This window comes from Pocillopora damicornis, chromosome 7 (assembly GCF_964200805.1).
Source record: "Pocillopora damicornis chromosome 7, jaPocDami1.2, whole genome shotgun sequence".
Lineage (NCBI taxonomy): Eukaryota > Metazoa > Cnidaria > Anthozoa > Scleractinia > Pocilloporidae > Pocillopora > Pocillopora damicornis.
Genome location: NC_142676.1, coordinates 4665026 through 4686202, shown reverse-complemented (window position 1 = coordinate 4686202; position 21177 = coordinate 4665026). Strand labels below are relative to the sequence as shown.

Below are 21177 nucleotides of genomic sequence, written 5' to 3'. Positions count from 1 at the left end.
GGATTTACCTATTACCGCTAGTCAATAAAATAAGGGCGCAGAAATCAAGATGGCCGCAAGTAGTCGAGCTCGTGTTCGACTTTCGGAAGCTTCACAAGCCTTTCTAAATGACGATGCAGACGCCCGAGCTTCTGGAGAATATTCTGCTGAAGATTCTACATCAGAAAAGGTTAAATATATATTTTTAAAAGTTAAATGCTCGAATTTCGTCCTCTCGCAGATATGCCAAACTCGTAAACTTCTCAATAACTTGTTGCTTCAATCAAGACTGTTTCCTTTGTCAGTGTTTCGTTGAGAGGAAAATGAGCAAATCTGTGCATAACAATGATTATTGTAAGGGTCAGGGTCAGATTGAACTCACTCCAAACAAACTTTTTTTTTCAGGTAATTGATTTGCTTAATCAAGCTCAGCTGGAGAAGGAAAACAAACTGAATTGTCTGAAACAGGTAAGCTTACCGTATGCAACCACAGAGTACACTACGGAGCAGTGCTCAGTGGTATAAACACACCTTATTTGAAGGTTTAACATTTAATACAAGCGGATATGTTACGAGTTGCTTGGTGTTTTATACGAGCAATGAGCAAAATTTCCGTTCGTATTATTGTACATACACAACAAACCATCAAATATGGGAAATACTGTTCAACCATTATTTCATTTTCCAACATTTTGGCTTCTGGTTTCGAACAACTTTCTGTAGCCTTCCTTGAGTCTGTTACCGATCGCATATAAAGCTTACGTGGAAGATAAACACTACAGAAACGAAACGATTTAAATGTTTTTTCAATCATGACCTACTTAAGAATCAGATGGGCTTCAAAGTTTGTTGCTGAAAAATTCATACAGTACCAAAAAAAAGAGAAAAGTGAAAGTGTGGATCGTTCATAGTGGCCATTTTGTTGGTCCTCTTTCCATTCTTAATTTGCCTTGTTATAAAGTATACTGTTGTGGAAATGTGTTAGTTCTATCTTGTGAGAGCAGTATGGAGTGTGCTTGAGGACATTACAGATATTCTTACTCCAAAATATTACCATACCCAACCACCAGTATGAAGCATTGTTGAAAGTGTAGGCCCACAGCTTTTGCTGCAGTTTCTTTTAGGATAATACTGAAAGGGATTTTTACCTCTTTTTCTGTTTCTGTCACAGGTCCAAGAGTTCATTGTGAACAAAGACCCAACCCTTCTTGATAATTTTTTGGATGTAAGTACAGCTTATTTTTAATTATTTGTTTGTTATTTTAACCCTTTAACTCTCAAGATGTAAACAGTGATTCTCCTTATCGTCTGCCACAATTGATTCTCTGATTCTCACAATTGTAGCTGGAGAATTTTGTATCAGATCAATTAGTAATCCCATAATTAATATTTTTCTTTATTCTTATCACTTGTCTGCTTGAAATTATATCAATATAGTGAAGCAAAATGCTGTCTTGGTCACTCATGGGAGTTAAAGGGTTAATTACAATACCTCTTATTAATTATATATTAACAACCATTATTTCCAATACCTGATATTTACATGTTGTTTTCGATTTAAAGCAAAAATTTCAGACACTTACCTTGGGCTAAGACATTCTACAAATGAGATGCAGTGTACTTTGTTGTTCCCACAACATAGAGGGTGTACATGTATTTTCTTTTACCTGTAATTAATAGCTTAACTTTATTACGTTGTTTTTGTGGATGTAGTAGTCAAATAAAGGCCAATGATATTTTGTAATCTGAAGTTTTTTTTCGAAATTTTGTTCCAAAGGAAATCCTGGTTTTCCAGCAAGATCGATCAGCAGATGTACGTAAATTTGTGGTTGGATTCATTGAGGAGGCATGGTATGTCTGTAATTGTTTATTAAAGTATTAGTAGAATTGAAATATCAGTAGTCATGAAAAAGTCTTAAAAGAATGTACTTGTAAGACTTTGCCTGTAACTTAAGGTTTTTTAAATCCTTGTTACAAATCTTGGAAAACTCTTGTTCAAGGTGCTCCTTCCCCCTTCCAATGTTGGCCATTAGAAAAAGTGTTATGCTTGCAGAAATATCAACACAGTGAGGAGCAGTTTGTATGAAGAAAACTGAAAGTGGGTTAATGGTGTTTTGCCATTCTCTTTGAGAAGTTGCCATTTCATTACCCATTACCCTCAGTAGTTTATCAGTTTTCCTTGAGAGTTCACCAGTATCCACACAGATTTACTCCTAGGCAAAGAGAGGAACTGAGAGCCTAGCGCTTTGTTTCTTTTATTCTTTTCACCCTAATGTCAGTATGCATATTCATTCTCCATACTGTTCTTTGTACATTTCCTAATTTTCAGACTGGGAGAATATTTTTAACAATCAAGAGTTTTCTTAGTTGGTGATCATTCCTTTTATTCTTCCAACCGTAACAGGTCATTTGGGGGTGATATTGTAAGGAGAAAGTAGATGGTAGTCACTCTTAGAGGACAAAGCCCTGTTTCTTAGGGTCAAAGGGTTAAAAGTGACACCCAACAAGACCATGACCTCTTGGTGCTTACAGTAGTGTCACCTTCATTAGCTGACTATCTATAGCTAGGCTTTTTTCTTTCTGGTTGATTATTATCAATTATGACAACTTATTTTCCCGTTCAGCAACACTGTCTTTTGCTCCAACAAATGGCTAACGATTGAAACATCAGCTTTGAAACTCTATGGTGGCCAATAATGTTATGTTAGCATCTCAGTTGATGATACCAAATTACCTTGTCATACTATTCCACTGACACAGCATCACAGTTTCTTCAGAAACTTGCCCTCTTTACACAGTAATTTTGCTTGGAACATTTTTCTTTTTATGTACCACATGACTCATTCATGTACCTAATAGACTATTAACTTTGATCTCAAATCTGCAGCAAAAAAGACATTGAACTGTTGAGCAAGGTGCTCAACAATCTGGGTTTTATGTTGAATGATGATAATGTTGCTGTTCAGAAGCGAGTCATGCTGTGTTTTACACAGCTGTACAAGTATGCTTTACAGGTCAGTAAAAATCTGTTTCAAATTTAAAGTGTTGTCATTTATTTTATGCATGTACATCTAAAGTTGAAGTTAATTTTTTGCTAACCTTTACCAACGCATTAACTCAGTTTGTATTAACTAGTGCTTTGTCTCCTTCTTTAATTAGTACATCTGCAAGCAAAAAGCAATATCTGAAGAGCTAGAACGCATGTGGGAGGTGAGTAGATTGAACTTTCTTTGACAAATTTTTACAATTAATTTTTGCCTTGCTAACACCCTTTTGCCTTGTAGACACCCTGAAATTGAAGAAAGGTTTTGACCCTTTGTCAGAGCGATTGATGAAACTGGCTAATGCTCGAAAAGTCAGCCTTTAAACTCTTTATGGTGGCCAATTTATGTTGTCAACTCAGTTGATAACACTTAATCAGGTATCCAGTTACCTCGCCACCAAGCAGACTCGCCACCAGTGAACTCGCCACCAAGGAACGATCTCGCCACCAACATACTCGCCACCAAGCGAAGTCTTCTCGCCACCAACCACCAATAAAGAGATTAGTCGAGGAGAGTAGGATGTTTGGCTGATAAGTTTGTTCGCTTGTCTGTACTCAAACTTTATAAACGTATGTTGTCGAAAGCACGTTCGAAACCAATAAGTTTGTTCGCTTGTCTGTACTCAAACTTTATAAATGTATGTTGTCGATAGCACGTTCGAAACCGAAGTAAGTTTTTATTCCTCGCATCGAGTTTTGCAATTTCTCCTCGCTTATGTGCAAAAGACAAACACGATACGTTTTTATGTCAATGAGTTAGGAACGGAACACATCTAACACGTCGCTGAAGGTCATAATTTAAATTCAGACAAGCGCACAAACGTATCGGCTGATTTGAATTGTGCTCGTTCGAACATCCTACTCTCCTCGACTACTTTATTCTAGTCTATCTCTTTATTGGTGGTTGGTGGCGAGAAGACTTCGCTTGATGGCGAGTACATTGGTGGCGAGATCGTTCCTTGGTGGCGAGTTTGCTGGTGGCGAGTCTCCCTGGTGGCGAGGTAACCGGTAACCCTTAATCACCCTATATATTAAAAGATTTGTATATTCTTGCAAGATCTCTAGATTCTTATCTCCATTGTATCCCTCTGTAACCTATAGCTATTAGTATTGTGGTGTCTTTATTTCTTGTTTTTTTTTTTTTTCCTTTCAACTTTATTCTGTTTTTACCTACAGCTTCTCATCCAGATAAAGGAACAGATTATTGATATGCTGGAATCTGACAATGATGGGTAATGTGAAAACTTTTTAAAGTACTATATGTATAATACATGACCAATGTACCTTCAATTGCTACAAAATTATGTGTAGCTACAATATAGTAAGCTTTTGAGCAAGCACTTTTTATTAGCACTGCAGCTAATGAAATAAAATGTGTGTTTCTCCATCAGTGGGAAGATTTGAGATGACTTAGGGAGAGGTTTGCTGGGATCTGGCCTCATTGTCAGTGATAGACCCCTTACAGACCACTCATTGGTTCACATTTCACAAGGACTCAGACTTTCCCCTGGGCGAAGAATTGTGTGCCAAAGCTTGCAGGCTATAGTACATAAGTTTATAAAATCTAATTTTTCTCAAAATGGGATTTTTTCCGTTTCAGAATAAGAACTCATGCTATAAAGTTTATGGAGATGCTTGTTCTTGTCCAGTCACTTAAAACTCAGGTATGCTTTCTTATTTCTTTGAAAAGGCAAAAGAAAGTGTTAGTATTAAGTGCAACCATGTATATTTTTAATACAGGATTCTGAGTCACTGAAGAAAGGTGAGGCTGACATCTCATTGGAGATAGTTCCCAGAAATCATCCTCTAATCAAGATGACAGAACTAAGGGAGGAAGGAGGATCAACACTGGAGTCTCTACTCACCCTCATTGCATCTCACACCATCTCCAGGTTTGCTTTGGATGGAGTTCTTTAACTTTAGAAGTGAACAGTTTTCATTTGCAATTCTAAATGAAAGCAAACTTTGCAATGTAACACCTATATTGAATTGTCAGCTTGGGGCAGGGGTATTTGTTGTTGTCGTCATCACCATTGTTAAGCATTGTTAACCTGTCAAGGCTGATGGAGTTGTTGTTGATGCAAGCTTTTATTCCTTTGTTAACTGCAAATTTAAAGTACTGGAGCTACTACCCCATGAAGCTACATGTACAGTTAAACTAATCAAGATTGATGTTTGAAGTGTGGGTGCAACTGATTTTTGAATCAATCAACTTGCAATGAGCTCCAGAGCATCATGATCTCCCCATTTAAGACAAGGTCACACAGGGAATTGCAGCATGTCTAGGACAACCTTGCTTGGGAGCAACATGACTGCTTACCATTCAAACAGAGTTGTTAATGTTAACTGTATGCTTTACCTGTGAACCTAGCATATTTACCCTTTAACTCCCAATATCTGATTGTTAATTCTCTTGGCTAGTTGCCTCACATTTCCCTTGAAATAAGTGACAAGAATTTGATGTTAGATCAAGATAACAACTTATATCTAATGAATTTGAGTTTTCTCATTATCTGCTTGCTGGATAATGTGTAAATGTTATAGGGAGAAGTTACATGTTAATCACTTCATATATATCTATCACCAGTGTTAACCTCATGGCTTCCCTTGGATCCCTGTCAGCAATTGCTCGTCAAAGGCCTGCTTTTATGTCCATTGTTGTTCAGGCATTTGAGTCTCTCCATGGTAAGAAATTATTTTTCATGTCTTTTGTGGTCTTTGTACTTTTTCGTGTTACAAAGAGAGTTTATATGTATTATTCACCAGCCAGGAGGTCTGTATTGGGAAAAAATAAAAGAAATTACATGGGGGAGAGGTTGAAGATAACACAGCATCAAAAATGTTAATGCAATTTCATTCAAAAATAAGAATTACTTTGTCACATCTAATCTTGGATGCTTTATACAATGTAAATTTCATGTAGATATTTTTTAAATCTTTCTCAACAGCTAATCTTCCAACCTCTCTGAGCAAATCGCAAGTCAGTAGTGTTAGGAAAAATCTGAAGGTATTTTTTGTTAAAAAATGAAATTTCATTTTACAATTTAGAACTTAGCAATTCATCTGTTCCATTCTAACGGTAACATACACTGATGTACTTATTACTGTCAGGAAGATAAAGGAATCAATTGAGCCTAAATCTTCTGTCAGACTTAAACTGTGGTTTTAGACATCAACAGAACTCAAGCTTGGGCTGCATGAAGTAAATATTAAATGTTTTTCCATTGAGGGCAGCCAGCCTTCTTCACACCATTTACATAAATCAGTTTTCTTAGTGAAGAATTACTAACCAGTATGTCAAGCTATTAAATTATGCTTCAAATTTACAATTGCTATCAGGGTGAGGTGATTAATGACAAAAATAAGTGTGAACCTTTACTGTTAAGACTGTTCTAACAAGAAAAAGACCTTACTGTTTTGCTTTAAATTCCCCTTTCCTATTCATTGCTGCACACAAACTAAGCAAGTCTTATTTAGGGAGAAGGTACTACATGTATTTGTCTGGCATTCTTAAAACAGTTATATACATGTATGTTGCTGATCTTTGAAATGATGTGAAATTTAAATAGTGCTGTGGTACTTTTTCATTGGAAGAGCTAATTGCTAATTGTAATTTTTTTTACATCATTTTAGCTTCATCTGATGAGTTTGATGAAACATCCATCTTCAAGTAAGTGAAATTAAATCTCTGACGTTTTTTCTCCCGTTTTTTTTTTTTTTCGGGGCATTAGTTGTAGCCCCAGAGTCAACTTGCTTGTTCTTCCACTTTATCCAACTCTGTTAATGCAAATGGTTGGTACATTTTCTTGTAAAGATGGAAAGTGAGAAATCATACTTGTAAACTAATTTAATTGAACCTGGGGATGAAAATTATGCAAAGAAATGATCATAAGTGACTTGATGAAATGTATTTTTAAAGGAACGATTTGTTATCAAATTCCTCTATGGGAAAGAAGAACCCTTTAAAATTTGTCTAGTTTTCAATATGTGGCCTCTTAACACAGTTTGTGGTTTTGAGGCTTGAGTTTCTTCATGCTTCTTTTCTGTTATTACTTAAATTGCAGTTTATCTGTGAGTATCTTTATTTGCTTGATTTTTATCTGCAGGTCAATTGAAATTTATTTCATTATAAGTTGTTAAGCAGATGTTGTTATTGTTTTTCAGTTGAGTTCCTTCCCCAGATTACCACACTTTTAACAGATCTTGGGGCTTCTCAGGCTGAGGTCAGTATCATTGACGGAAACCTAGTGCATAAAAGTTTTAAAAAAAAATTGTTATAGTTGTAAATTATAAAGGCTCTGACACAGCCGGTCGCTACACTTCTTTTGGATGTAGGGTTACGTGACATCTTTCAGAACCTAAACGCGAGAGACTTAAGATTATGTGGCTACAATCGTTTCTTTGATATCTTGAGGACTCGCCCCATTGCAAGTTCGCCCCCTCCTGGATGACTTCGCCTAAGCATGGGATGAAACCTCCATAAACCATTTTTTTGTACTTTCAATCAGTGAATTTTGATTTGATGTTTTCTTTGATTTCTGTAGCTTCAAAGGAATATGCCAAAAGCCAGTGCCGAGAAAAGAAGGTTAGTTAGTTTATGCATAGATCATGTCGCTTCAAGACTGAGTTCATAATATAAGTTGGCCACCGTTTTGAAGTCTAAAAACCACATGATATTAATCTTTGTTGTATTTTGATTTGACCTTCGAGGTCTGAACCAGAAGCGGCGACTTCAAAGAAGCCGAAGCTTGATGTAAGTAAAATTCTGAAAAAAACACGGACACAATAACGAACCAAACACACACGTTGAGAAGCTCGTGACAAGACAAAAATATTTTTCTCAACTTTGTCAGACTGAAGAGATAGAGACGATGTCTGCATCAGATGCGGTAGACATGACAGCACAGGATATTATCCCCAGACTCAACAAAGACACTGTAACAGACCTTGTACTGGTCAGCATGTTGGCTCTTCCTGACAGCATTCCTTCCCACTTCCACGACACCTACACCCCCATCGCCGCCGCAGGTGGACAGGCGCAGGTTGTTCATCTTGCTCGACTGTTAGCCACCCAGATGAATGCTGCCAAGATTGGAAAAGGCTATGAGAGAATGGAAGCTTTGCGAAAGGTATGTCTCTGGTTTAAATATTGTCTGAGATCTAAAAGTTAGAAAGGAGAAACTGAAGGTGGAGGGGTGGGGGGTAGGGGGGGGGGCAGGGGTTGTTTGGTTATCGTAAAAAAGGCAGAGTCCAGATTTATTAAGATTCCAAAATGTTTACAAAATCGCTGAATTGAATAAAGATTCGTCAAACTCGCTCACCTGAAAGTTATGTGTACTGTACATTAAACCCTTTTACAGTATGGGTAATCAAAAAACGACAGAGAACGGCAGCTGTGGTAGTTAGAGAAACAGTTGACGACGTGGAAGCCAGACGTTGGGAAAAACTTGCCGTATTTTCCCATCTTTACTGCCGAAGATCTCATTAGGGAAAATTTCTCTACCTGTTACTTTGATTGCACCGCAAACATTCGTCGTTGTATCGTATCAACAGGCTCAGAATGACCCACGAATGAAGGAGGAGAGTATGTCGATCCCCGTGATTGGTGGACCAGGCTTTAACGGGCCTGGCGCTGAGGACGATCCTATGGTAAGTGATGGAAAGATTCATGTACTTTTTCAGTTGATGACAGAGTCTTACTTGGAACAATTAGTCCGCAATGTTCCGCAAAGGCCCAGTTGTAACGTTCGAACAAACGGGGCCAGGAGTCGAATCGCGTTAGCCCTTCGTCAGAGCGAAGGGCTAACGCTCGAAACGTCAGCTTTAAAACTCTTTACGGTGGCCAATTTACATTATCAACTCAGTTGATGGTACAAAATTACCCTGATTATTACTTCCAATGGTTTTCAACGAGCTGGAGACGAGTTACGCGGGGAAAGGGGGAAGGGACTAATACCTGGATCCTTTTGTTTGCTAGTCTTAATTGTAACTCGTTTATATATAGTATCATTTTTTTCTCAGTTTATGTTTGGTGTACCTAAACCCGAGGAGGATTCAGCGTTGCAAAGGATGTTAGGTAAACGATGAATTAAGCTTCATTGTTAGAAGTTCAGTTATATGAACACCAGAACCCTTTCCTGTCACACCTCGTTTCAATTTGAACTAAACGCAGCCTAGATGAGGCTTAAGAAAAGTTTCTTAACTTTGTTTGTGTCCCACCCGGTCAACTTCTGATGAAACTTATATCACGTGGGATCTACGTAATCCGCCTACACTATCAAATTAAACACAGCGGTCAAACGTAGGGCATGCGCGAGGGGTTCAATTCTGAACGGGGCCAGGAGTCGAATCGCGTTAGCCCTTCGTCAGAGCGAAGCTGATTTTCCGCGCAAAAGTTTAAAGGGAAATGTAAGAAACAGCTGCCGCCTCGCAGAATAAGCGAGAGGAATTTAGGATGGTAAATCATCGTATCATTTTCATCATAGGTGGACACCTTGAGGCAACTAAAGAAAAGAGACCGATGGATATAAAAAAGGTATCGGAGAAGGCTGTTTTCCCTTGCTTGATATGAAAGAAACCTCATGTTTGATAACAGTTTTAGCCCTTTGAACCCTAAGAGAGACCAGCATCTAATTTCTCCCAACAAAACCCCTCATGAAACACACATTAAGGTCATGAGAATAAAGGAAATGATCACCAACTATTCAAGCTTTTGATTGTTTAACAAATTCTCCTTGTCAGCACCTTAGGAAATTTTATAGAGAACAGTATGGAGAATATGCATCCTGATGTTAGGATGTGAAGGGATAATGCAGTGATGAAGCAGAATGCATAAGTAACAGTTTTATAAAAAAATAACTACTTATTTAAATAAAGGTTATGTAAATTATTATATAGGTTAGAAACGGAAGAGAGTTGCAAATATCCTTACACCCTCAGAAATTGATGTATTTGTTTATCAGATTTAATGTTAGTGCTTTTTTCTTTCTTTAGACGCCATTTGTACCCAAAGAACCTGCTGTCCCTCAGCTGGTAGGATCATTTTTCGTTAATTAGTGAACTTTTTTGTGAGTCTGAGATCCCATGTGTTCGTTTATTCACCATGAAACGATTTAACGGAGGGTGAAAGGGATCTATCAATTGGTGCGCTGGACTTTGGACTGAGAGGTCTGGGGTAGTGCCAGGGGCGGGCTCAGTGTCTGATGTTGTCGGACCAGGCCCTTCACTCGACAGTGCTCTACTGCTAACTGCTTGGGAAGTTTGTAAAATGTTAAGGGAAGGTGGGGGTCGCGATTCTCCTAGTCTCTTTATGCAACGGAAACCAGAATAAAGTGTAGCACATGGGGCCATCAGGCTCGCGATCGAGACCGAAACACTTGCCTTAGGAAGGCTGTCGTTTTTCAAGCTTCGCGTTCGTATTTCAGCCAGCGTGAGTGTCTATGTGTCATCCATTCTTTCGCTTCAGTCTCTAAGCCTCACTTACTCCTTGTTATTTCAAACTTTTTACTAAAACAGCTTTCTGAAAGTCATATAGTTGTCTATACCGGGGTTGTTCTTCTCAATGAAATATCACTGCAAGTTTTGGAAAAAACGAGAGAAAGGAAAGTTTTTTAATCACCTTTTTTCGTTTACTTGAATGTTTGTTATATAATATGCAGCGCATGAGGAAGATCAAGCCATTCAAGTTATCTGATGTGACAAGGGAATTGAATCCGGACGAAAGACAAAGTATGATGACGAACGCTGTCAGTAGAATACTTGCCTCCGAAGGTGAGAATCTGAGAAGGTCTGGTGAGACAAAGTGACAGAGTATCTAAAGCTTTCCTTCTCGTAAATATCTTACAGTTGTCTTTTATCCGTGTTTTTTTTTTGTTTTCGTTATTTGTTTGTTTGTTCGTCGGTTGGTTTGTCTCTTTGTTTGTGTCGTTGCCATTTGATAGAACGAAGATTGACTAACGGGTGAAAATAAAAGCAACAATAGCAAAAGTTGAAGAAATATTGAAATGATGAATTTTCTCCGTAACCAACCGGAAGTCGGTCAGTATGTTGTCACAAGTGTGTTTTTTTGTTTGTTTGTTTGTTTTTTTGTTTGTTTTTTTGTTTTTTTTTTTACATGTGGACCTTTTACATGGTCTTGCTGGCCGATGAGTTCTCCTCAGCTCTTTGGAAGAGCACTAGAACGAGAAATTAAAAGTGATAGCGGTTGCAATTCTCTTTGATGCTCTCATCTTCTACGCTCGTCTTAAATATTTGACCGCGGTTTTCTTCTTGAAATCAAAGCAGATGTATCTTTAACTCTTCTTTTACTTGTTTCTCCGTAGGTAGTGCTGCAAGGAGCGGAGTTACACAGGTAGATTTTTATACGAGATTTATTTACAAATTTTGTTCCTCTTCTTCTATCCAAGCCTGTACAAATCTTATTTTATGCTGTAAAACAACTTCCCTGTGACGTTTTTGTGTCCATGTTGGCAGTCAGTGAGATGATAAAGGTATTCTTAATGACCCTTTTTTCGGCAGGAACGCATCAATCTTATTGTCGGACTTGTTACACAATTGGGAGGGGATCTTAAAATGGGTAAGTCCTCTTTTTTTTTTCCTATCCTTTTCTTTTGTTTTCCTTCAGAGGAATTGGGTGAAACTTCAATCGTACAGAAAAAATGCTAAGTTTGATTTGTTGTCTAGTTGTTGGTGCCTATCTTGTGCGACCACTGGAGGGTGGCACAAGTTCTTAATTACCAGCCGTTGTGCGGGAAATTAGGACCGTACCCGAGGGACCCACGTGTTTCTAAAGCAATCACACAACATCCTGAAATTAAACCAAATGCAGTACCTGTTTTCCCTTTAAATTCAATCGAAAATTTTATCGTGGATCGTAAAAGAAACAACAACAACATTGTTTAACTTGTTCTCATGACCTGTGAAAGTTTTTGATTACCTTGTCATTTCTTAAATTTTAAGCGTTCTTTTTTACTTTTGATGGATGATTTCAAATTGCGTTACTTTCTATCACTGCAGTTCTCCAAGAATTTATTCAGGAGGAGATCCGATCCCGATATGATCTGTTGATGTCCTGGCTGTATCAAGAATACGCATCATCAGAAATTGAAGTAATAGATGAGGATTCTGACCTGCGCCAATCGTACAGTGATTGTCTTCTAAATCTTATGGACGGACTTTACGCTAAACTGGATCCTAAGGATAAGTAAGTAATTCCTCCTCATTCCCAATGAAACTCCAATTTTTTTTGTTAAGGGGAGGGGGGGGGAGGTATCACATGGACTCAGAGGAAACGGAGGTGGGTCAGTCGTTGGTTACAGAGCATAAAGGGGTCGGGACTATAGAAAATTGACTGCCAATTAGGGAGGATGTAAAATACTACAGAGCCTTACGGGGGATCAGATGAATTTTTGTTGTGATACAACCAAAATCCTACGACTGCTTCTCTTCTTCCCCCCCCCCCCCCCCCTCCAGATGGTAAATAATGACTTGTTATGGAAACTGCAGAGCTGTCAGGCTGGGGGGACCTTTTTTTTTTTCCTCGCTCGCTCCGCTTTCGCTCCCGCCTACTTACTAAAATCATGTGTTAGTGTTCCTTTTGTTTTACATGTATTTTAATAATTAAGACGACCCTTGTTTCTCTAACAGATTGTTTACTCGTATTCTTCTTGACATCCCGGCATTAACGGACGGAGCAGTAATGGCAGTGAGAATGTATTGTGAAGACTTGGTGAGTAAAGACTGCATCAGAAGTCACGAACTTTGCACCAGTTAGTCACATAATCGATGATCTTGAAAATTGTGTCAAAGAGCAACTATCTTTTTAAATTGAGTGTGCGTAAAGAACTCGTGTGAAAAATACCGACACAAACGACTCGCCCAGCGACCAGGAGTATTCATTCCTCTTTCGCGGTGTGGAATGGATATTTATAAGCCCCCTTCCCCTCCGTATTTCGTCATGCTTCATTGACAGTTTGCTGATTTACGCATTTTTATTCCTCGGGTTTTGATATCAGATGTCAACATTTCTTTTTCTCCCAACTCGGCTTTCACAGGTCGTCTTATAAGTAAGTCTAATACTAGTCTCCTTCTCAGCCGTACTTAGGGATGTCACGCAACGTATTTCCCAGAAGAAGGAAAAGGAATGCAGTACGGATGTGACCAGCCGCCACTTTTGGGGGAAGCGTTGCGTGACAAACCAAGGAAGAACTGTGATGGCATCAGTTATTCCGAAACTTATTTACTTCTTTTTTTTTTTTTTTTTACCTTTATGAACCAGTGCATCAGAATTTATCACGTAAGTTAGAGTGTAAATGTTTGCTGCTCTTTCTTTGTAGGATCGGCTTCAAGTTGGATTCTCTACTCTGAGAGAACTAATCTTAAAACGTCCAGCCACCCAAGAGCAGTTGTTACAGACTCTGCTAGAGCTGACCACAAACGAGAAGGAGCAAGTTAGGGTGCAGGCCATTCACTCGGCGAAGAAACTCCACACGCGGCCTGAACTCGCCGAATCTATTGAGGTAAGTGTTGCTCTTTCAGAATGATTATCTCGCAATTGAAATAGAGCGACCTAGATTTTCCCCTTACCGTTGTTCACATGATGTTTATTCTGCTTACTTGGTGTGAATTTCAGAAATATGCGCTCACTTCCTTGCAACAATTGTTAGCCGACCATCCACCCGCTCCGGAAGGACTGGACCCAGATATAGGTACAGGCCTCATTAAGCACCTTAGCTCGTTTGTTTTTTCTTTGCTTTTTTCCTTTCTCCTTTGGTGGCACGAAAAAATAACATCTTACCAATTGCGTCAAGACCACATTTGCAGAAAGATAATTTTTTTTGGGGGGGGGGGGGCGGGGGAGGGGAATAACGAACGCTGTGCAAAGCGAGGGTGAAAATAACCTGACGCTCAATTCGGAAATAACACGCAACTTGTACAACGGTTTGTTTGGGAGGGGGCTATTTTTCTTTGAGAGGTTGTGAGAAAAAACACAGAAGTCATGGAGGATAAATTATTTCCTTGAGTTGTTTTTGTCTTTGTCTGTCTTGCAGAAGTAGCTCCTGGGGAGTGGACAGATGACACGATCAAACTTTGTCTTTATCTATACCTCGCGTTGCTTCCACAAAACCACAAGTTGTTTCACGAGTAAGTCAGTCACTTACATACAACAATAATATAAGTAGATACCTTGGAGGAGAGTTGTAACTTAACAAGGGCCCTCTGGGGTTCTTGGAGTTGCTTAGCTTGGGTGGGCTTTTCATGATTAGGGGTGTGGTAGAGAGTACGGAAACTGTTATTTGTTGGTCGAAATGTTTGCCGAGGTCACACAGGAAAAAAATGTTTAAAAATCATTTAGTTTAACATAAAGCTTATTTCTTTCGTTCTTGTTATCATGGTATGTATAAATTTATAAATAAAAGCACTGTACTGTAATTCTACTCAGTTCGTGATCTCATTTTCAAAGCTTTACAGGGTATCGCTTTTCTGTATTCTACTGAACCTCAGTTATTGCTAACTCTCACATGATGAAAAACAGTAGGAGATAGAGAATTGTTTTACTGCGGCGCTAGCCCCCTAGGAATGTCAACCAGTTTCAAGGCGAAGGACTGTGTGTGCAATTCCAAGAAAGCACATAACCTTCCTTTTAAAATATTTTTGCCAACCGTCAATCTGGCGTAGTGAAACCTCCGTTTATCTATTTTAAGGCGAGTGATTGATAGTTCTCGCTTTGCCGTTCACAGTAGTGACTCAGACCTGATCAGAAATCCCGTGTTATAACTCTCGAAAGCTTCCACTCGGTACGCCTGGTAATGAGGTCAGCAGTCGGTAAGGAGAAGGGCTGGAACTAGATGAAGATCATCGAGCCAGGCGACTGTATCATTCTTAAAATGTTAACTTACTTGTTTCTACTGTTCTTGTCCATCCTAGGTTGGCCAAAGTGTACACAGCTTCCTCGCAAATCATAAAAAGAATCATTCTCAGACACCTTGAACATCCTGTAAGTATCCTGAGTCTGTTTAAACGTAATTTGGCGCACGAAAGAGGCGTAGCTATTACAAAGGACTTTCCTGTGGTTTTCTTAGTACTGTTCTTTGGTCATTACGGAGTTGTTTCGTTAAATCTCGACCCCGTTATAACCAACCCTGAGCACGCTTTGCAGTCCGTCAGATGGGTCTTATTTATATTTTTTCAACCGAAATCTTTCAGGTTCGTGCAATTGGCATGGCTTCTCCTGAGCTCTTGCAGTTGGTGGAGAACTGTCCTACAGGCGCTGAAACTCTTATTGCCAGAATCTTGAACATTATTACCGACAAAGGTAGTGTGATGATTTATTTCTTTGAGATCAAACTCCATTTTAACCTGTAGCATGATAAAGTCGAGAGAGGAAATTAGTGAAATAGTGTCGCAGAAATGTACGAAATATTTTATGGCCACTGATAGGAAATTGACTTGAAAACGTTGAGTGCAGAAATAGGCAAGCGAAGTCATTGTTTTTACGCGAAATTTTGCTTGTGATCTTGTTTCTTAGAAGAAGGGATTATTTGGAGTGATTGAAAGAATTGAAAGGCGGAAGAAAGGACAGAACTGAAATAAACTTTTTACAACGACGGAGGCGTCTTTCTCTACTTCTTAAGAAAGGGATCACTTTTTGCCCCTCCTCATTTGATCTGTGAACTTTAGTCTCTAAACGTTCCTGAGAATTAAAGTAATGAAGTACACAGGTTGGAGTCGAAACTCTGCCAACGAGTGCTCATTTTGGCTTTTTCTTTGGCTTCTAGCGGTGCCCACGGATGAACTGGTGAAGCGAGTCAAGGAGCTGTACCACAAGCGTGTGTCTGATGTGCGATTCCTGATTCCTGTACTTACTGGACTGAAAAAACAAGAGATTATCGCTGTGCTGCCCAAACTGATCAAACAGTCGCCCAGCGTGGTCAAAGAAGTGTTTAACAGGCTGCTAGGATGCTTCCATAGTGAGTACATAGTTTCGCTGGTATAGATGAAAACACAATTCGGCCTGAGTGACCGCGCGGTATCAGAAGTTGTTACGTATCAGTTACCTCTTCATTATTTCACCACTATTGCCGCATCCCACAAGTGTACCGTATTTGTATCTCTGCATACTTTTATGTGGGATTTCCAAAGCCATCACGTTTGCCATTCCTAATCAGTGAGGTCGAAGCAACTTTCAATGGCTGTTAACTTGGCGTTCCTCTTCTTCCTCGTTCATTTTTCGGATTGTAAAGAACTTAATTGACCAACATTTTCTCTTTCATGCAAAATCTGTGGCTAACTTATTGGTATCATGTCATCGAGCAGAATTGCCTGGTAGCAATTTGTTTCATGTTTTGATGTGTTACCTCACTAGAGAAGACGCCGCACAGGTTTTTATTAATTTTTTTTTCACCCTGGGATTGCATAGTCAGCGATCGTTCAGCTCCCAGCGCTTTTTCACGGGTTTAATCTACCGACTTAGCGTCACATATGCGTCGAGTTTAACATGTGGTTTTCGACCTTTCCAGAAGGATATTTCTCCAAGTTCTCACATTTTCCATCTTCCTGAAAAACTAACACATCAAATTCCAATTCGTCCTCAAATTAGTGGATGAAAAAGCATTGTGGATATGTGCCACAGCTTGATTTACTATGGTTTTTCTTTGTTGTATACTTTGTGTTCACAACGCAGCGGACTCCTCCAATTTGTGCACTTCAAACTTCGCATGATCACTGCCTTCCCGTTACGTTCATGTCTTTATTGTACTATTTCCTTTTGTTTACTTTTTTGAAGTAGCTGAAAAGTGGTTATTTGAAGAATGTCGGGGAAAAAAGGAAAACTGTAGATGCTTTTGCTGGTTTAATAAGATGACTAACAATGTGTTTTTCCTTATTAGGTGATTCTAAAGTATCCGCCACCAGCCCCCTCAGTCCGTCCGAGCTCCTGGTTGCTCTTCATCAGATCGAGGCTAAAAGTGACATGAAGTCTGTTATGAAAGGTAACCCAGTATTCAAAGAGGAAGATTTCGATTAGATTTTAACAATTTTTCCTTAAGGAAGGAACTATTAAGGGATAAATTTTCAATTGATTTTGGAAACTGATGAAAGATTTAAGATTTTGGACACTAGTGGCCGACTTTCGATTTTTTGTTTTCGCTCCAGGACCCCGAAATTGAAACTCGGCCCCTAGTGTCCAAAATCGAAGATCGCCCACGAAGGGTCCAAAGTAGAAAATCGGCCATTGGGGTCCAAAATCGGAAATCGGCCACTAGTATCCAAGTGGGCCTCTAGTGATGAAAATCGAAAATCGGCCACTAGTGCCCAAACTCGAAAATCGGCCACAAGGGTCCAAAATTGAAAACCGGTACCAGTGTCCAAAATTGAAAATCGGCCACTAGGGTTCAAATTCATCTTTCGATTTTGGATACAAGTGGCCAATTTACAATTTTCGACTTTATATACTAGTGACTGATGACAAGTTTATAAAAAATACGTGTTTCATTCCTCCCCCAGCCAGCAGCTTGTGTTTCGCGGAGAAGACCATTTACACTCAAGAGGTGCTAGCAGTGGTTCTGCATCAGTTGATGGAAATGAATCCTCTCCCTACCCTATTTATGAGAACGGTAAATTTCTTTTTAACAATTTAATTTCTTCTCCCTCCCTAAAGTTTCTTCTTTCTCTCCTCAGTATGAGATAGGCTCATTTAAGAATGACTGCAATTCCATTTTACGCCTCCAGAACACAATTGTGAATATTCAGCTGCAGATTGTGTCACCCACACATTTGTATCACAGACCGTTCTCTTGTTTTGTGAAAAGTGCACCTGTAATAAGAGACAATAACATTTTTGTAGCGTTATCGAGTTGCTTACATTGTATCTTCACCCTGTAGGTGATCCAGTCTCTCAGTATTTGTCCTCGGTTGGTCGGTTTTGTCATGAATATTCTCGCAAAACTTATCACAAAACAGGTGAGTAAACTAAGCCCACAATGTTTTCTTTATCACCGAAAAGTGGACTGACTGAAGCGACAGACTTTAGATATTAGCGTCCGATTTTGGACACTAGTGTCCGATTTTAGACACCTGTGTCTGACTGTAGACATTAGTGTCCGAATATGACTGATTTTAGACCCTAGAGTCCGATTTTGGACACCAGTGTCCGATTTTACACACAAGTGTCCTATCTTGGACGCTAGTGTCCGAAATCGGGCGCTAGGGTGCGGTTTTTAGACTCAATGTCAGATTTTAGACTCTAGTGTTCAATTTTCAGTTCTTTATTGACCCTCCTCTGATTCTTTTGTTGAAGGTATGGAAACAGCCAAAAGTGTGGCAGGGATTTGTGAAGTGTTGTCAGGTAATTTTTCAAGTTCTCAAAATTAGAACTTTGACTCCTAATTGAGTGTAATTTATTGGCCTCATGTTCTTATAGAGGCAGAGCAACTGCGCATATACCCCTCCCCTAAGCTAACATTAGCCCTAACTTGTTATTAGTGGACTTTTTTTTGGTTAGAAGGGGGGTAGGTACGCAGCTGTTCAGATACTGACGTTGATCCAATTTATACATCGTCTTTTCAGACGCACTAGTAGTAAACGCAGTTCTGTACACAACTGAAGTGGTAAATCTATATATATCTAAAAAAAAACACCCAAGGTTTGACTGGTGCCGATATTCCTTTATTAACGATATTTATTCCGCAGTTCAAATTTCTTAATTTTCATTTACTGCCTTTGCACATTTGAACTCGAAAAATAATAGTCACGCTAACATTTAATACTTCTTTTTCTTGTCAGATGACCAAGCCTCAGTCCTTCTCGGTCCTTCTTCAACTCCCTCCCCGACAGTTAGAGAGTGTATTTGAGGTAAGACATCTTGAAGGTTCTCAGTCGTCAAGATAAGTTCCGTCTACTCTTTGTCATACCTTAGGTGAATTGTGAGTATGCGAATGTGCGGCAATACGTCATCTAGGAAGCGCAATTTCCTTATCCTTCTCCCTTGGCACCCACCCACCTTGTCCCCCTCCCCCTCCCCCTCCCCACCAACCCCTCCGTTGTGTGTTTACGTGGAAATTTTTGACTCGTGAACAAACATGCTTGAGATGCAGATGATAGTATCGTGATGAGTTACTTTATTCATGAAAAATTTGATGAGAATTATGAAGAAGGTAATTTTCTCAGTATTTTTTTCAGGTTCCTTGACGCGCAAGTTTTGTCATAATTTTCTAATCACATTATTTTTCAGATTTGCCCAGAGCTCAAAGAAAATCTGGTTTTGCATGTTCAGTCGTTCACTCCTCACCAGGTAAGCTCGGTTGATCATTGGTGATCAGTGCTTCATATCAAAACAGCCACAGCTCAGCTTTCACGTAATAACAAAGCTCCAAGGCTGTAAGATCGAAACATCCGCGTAGAGTCAAGCTGTATCCCTTAATTACCATAGAAGGCTTATATATATAGAGCAACTTACATATTACAGAAATTTGTTCAGTTGGCTTCAAATTTGTGTTCATTCAAGCATGATACAGGTAACAGATTGAAAGAAGGTAAAGCGTTTTCAAGGTCGCGCCTTCACAATTGTGGACAAATATACGCTAAAATTTGTTACCTTAAATTCTCAAAAGACCATTGAATGGTCGGAACCTGTTTCTCCTTCATCGCCTTTTTTTGTGGTTGCACCTCGTCAGGGCCCAATCAGAAAACGAAAAACAAAAACACCTGACGAGAAAAAGGGACGATATAAGTGCACCGTATAAATCCTGTCAGAGTTGAGTTCTTTCCGTGCGAGTTCTGTTCACTCCAGTGAGAGCGCTCTTCAGAGTAACTTAGAAACTTCAATTCAAAATAAGTGTAAACATGAGCTATATGCAGATTAATGGAAACTGAAGACAACCACACAACGTAGAAAAAAGTAATTAAGCATTGTAGGAAAATAACTGTTTGAGCAGCGAGTTTATTTTTCCTTACAGCGAGCTCACATACCAAGATCCTTGTTGCAAATCTTAGAAAAGGACGGAAAGAAAGACGAAAAGAAACCGAAACCAGAAAAACCAGATAAGGAACAAATCGACCCTGAGGAAGAGGAGGAGGAAGAGGAAGAAGAAGACTCAACGAAGGGCGACAAATCTCCGAAGCGGACACGATCACACATCAGGGAGGCGCTGAAAGATAAACGGAAATCACGAAGATCGCGCTCTCGCTCCAGGTCACCGCGGAAGAAACGGGAGAAAAGTGCTGGCGAAGAAAGTGCAAGCGAAGGGGAAATCAACTAAATGAATGAGGATGGAGACTTCACTTTTTATAACATGATGTGTGTAGAATGGTGGTAGAGTTACACCATCTGATAAATTTTTAAGACTCAACTTCGTTCCCAGATCATCTCTTCTCCCCACTCGCTGGAGCAAGACACCCGAGGAACAGAGCTGGAAAAGGGCCTGCAGTTTAACAATGACATTATTGTCATGGTTGATTACTCATGTGGTCTTACGGGGGAAAACACTGGAAGAGACGAATTCTCGGAGCAAGTCACAGTTTCTGTATCTTAGAAAATATTTCCTAAACTGTTGAAATTTGTTATTTCCAAATGGTGTCACTCTTTCCTAATCTTCCTTGTCCCCCCTGATGTACCATTGCCCTGTTTGTATTGTTCTTTCTACGTTTAGTTCTTTCTTTCGTCTTTGTACATAAGACTTCGTCCAGAGAAAGAAACTGTGGAATAAAAAAGAAAACGTGAAGACGCGTGGGTCGTGCTAAACTCAGAGTGTAGTAGAGCTCTGCTCCCTGATCACCAACTTGCGGACTCAGTATTTCTGTGGTTGTTTGCCCCTGACAGGTGGGAGCCCTTAAATATATAAGGTAACATTATCTGGCGTAATCAGGTGAAGGCGGTATAATATTTTCTTGTCTTTTTTTTCCCAAATATCAAAATTGATGCTTTCTAGAGCAATAGCAGTTACGTTGATAAATCCAATTTTATGATAGCAATCTTTTCAGTGTGTGGGAATATAAGCTTAAACTCTCTCTTCATTTTAAGATTCCAATCTATCAATAACCCGCTTGTGAAATCCATAGATACATACATTTCCGAAACGTGTAAAACAATTTAATTTTGAAAATTAGCCTCTAAATAGGTATTTACGAAGAGCCATATCAGAAATACCACGATTGCTGAA

General features: G+C 39.3%; 1 protein-coding gene across 1 annotated transcript; it reads left to right on the top strand.

The window, feature by feature from the left end:
• Window positions 1–20: 20 nt before the first annotated feature.
• On the top strand, window positions 21–20739 carry LOC113678751 (symplekin). Its single transcript, XM_089212206.1, has 38 exons — window positions 21–169; window positions 385–447; window positions 1151–1204; window positions 1757–1830; window positions 2867–2993; window positions 3139–3189; window positions 4199–4254; window positions 4623–4686; window positions 4763–4914; window positions 5610–5707; window positions 5971–6029; window positions 6656–6692; window positions 7187–7245; window positions 7567–7607; window positions 7733–7775; window positions 7876–8151; window positions 8576–8671; window positions 9044–9098; window positions 9508–9557; window positions 10016–10054; window positions 10681–10792; window positions 11344–11372; window positions 11540–11597; window positions 12038–12224; window positions 12668–12749; window positions 13357–13539; window positions 13653–13728; window positions 14071–14164; window positions 14948–15017; window positions 15227–15335; window positions 15799–15990; window positions 16909–17010; window positions 17525–17634; window positions 17903–17980; window positions 18318–18365; window positions 18803–18871; window positions 19251–19310; window positions 19975–20739. Exons 1-38 carry the CDS (start codon window positions 50–52, stop codon window positions 20275–20277), a joined length of 3576 nt encoding a protein of 1191 aa, XP_089068332.1. The 5' UTR covers window positions 21–49; the 3' UTR covers window positions 20278–20739.
• The last annotated feature ends 438 nt before the right edge of the window (window positions 20740–21177 follow it).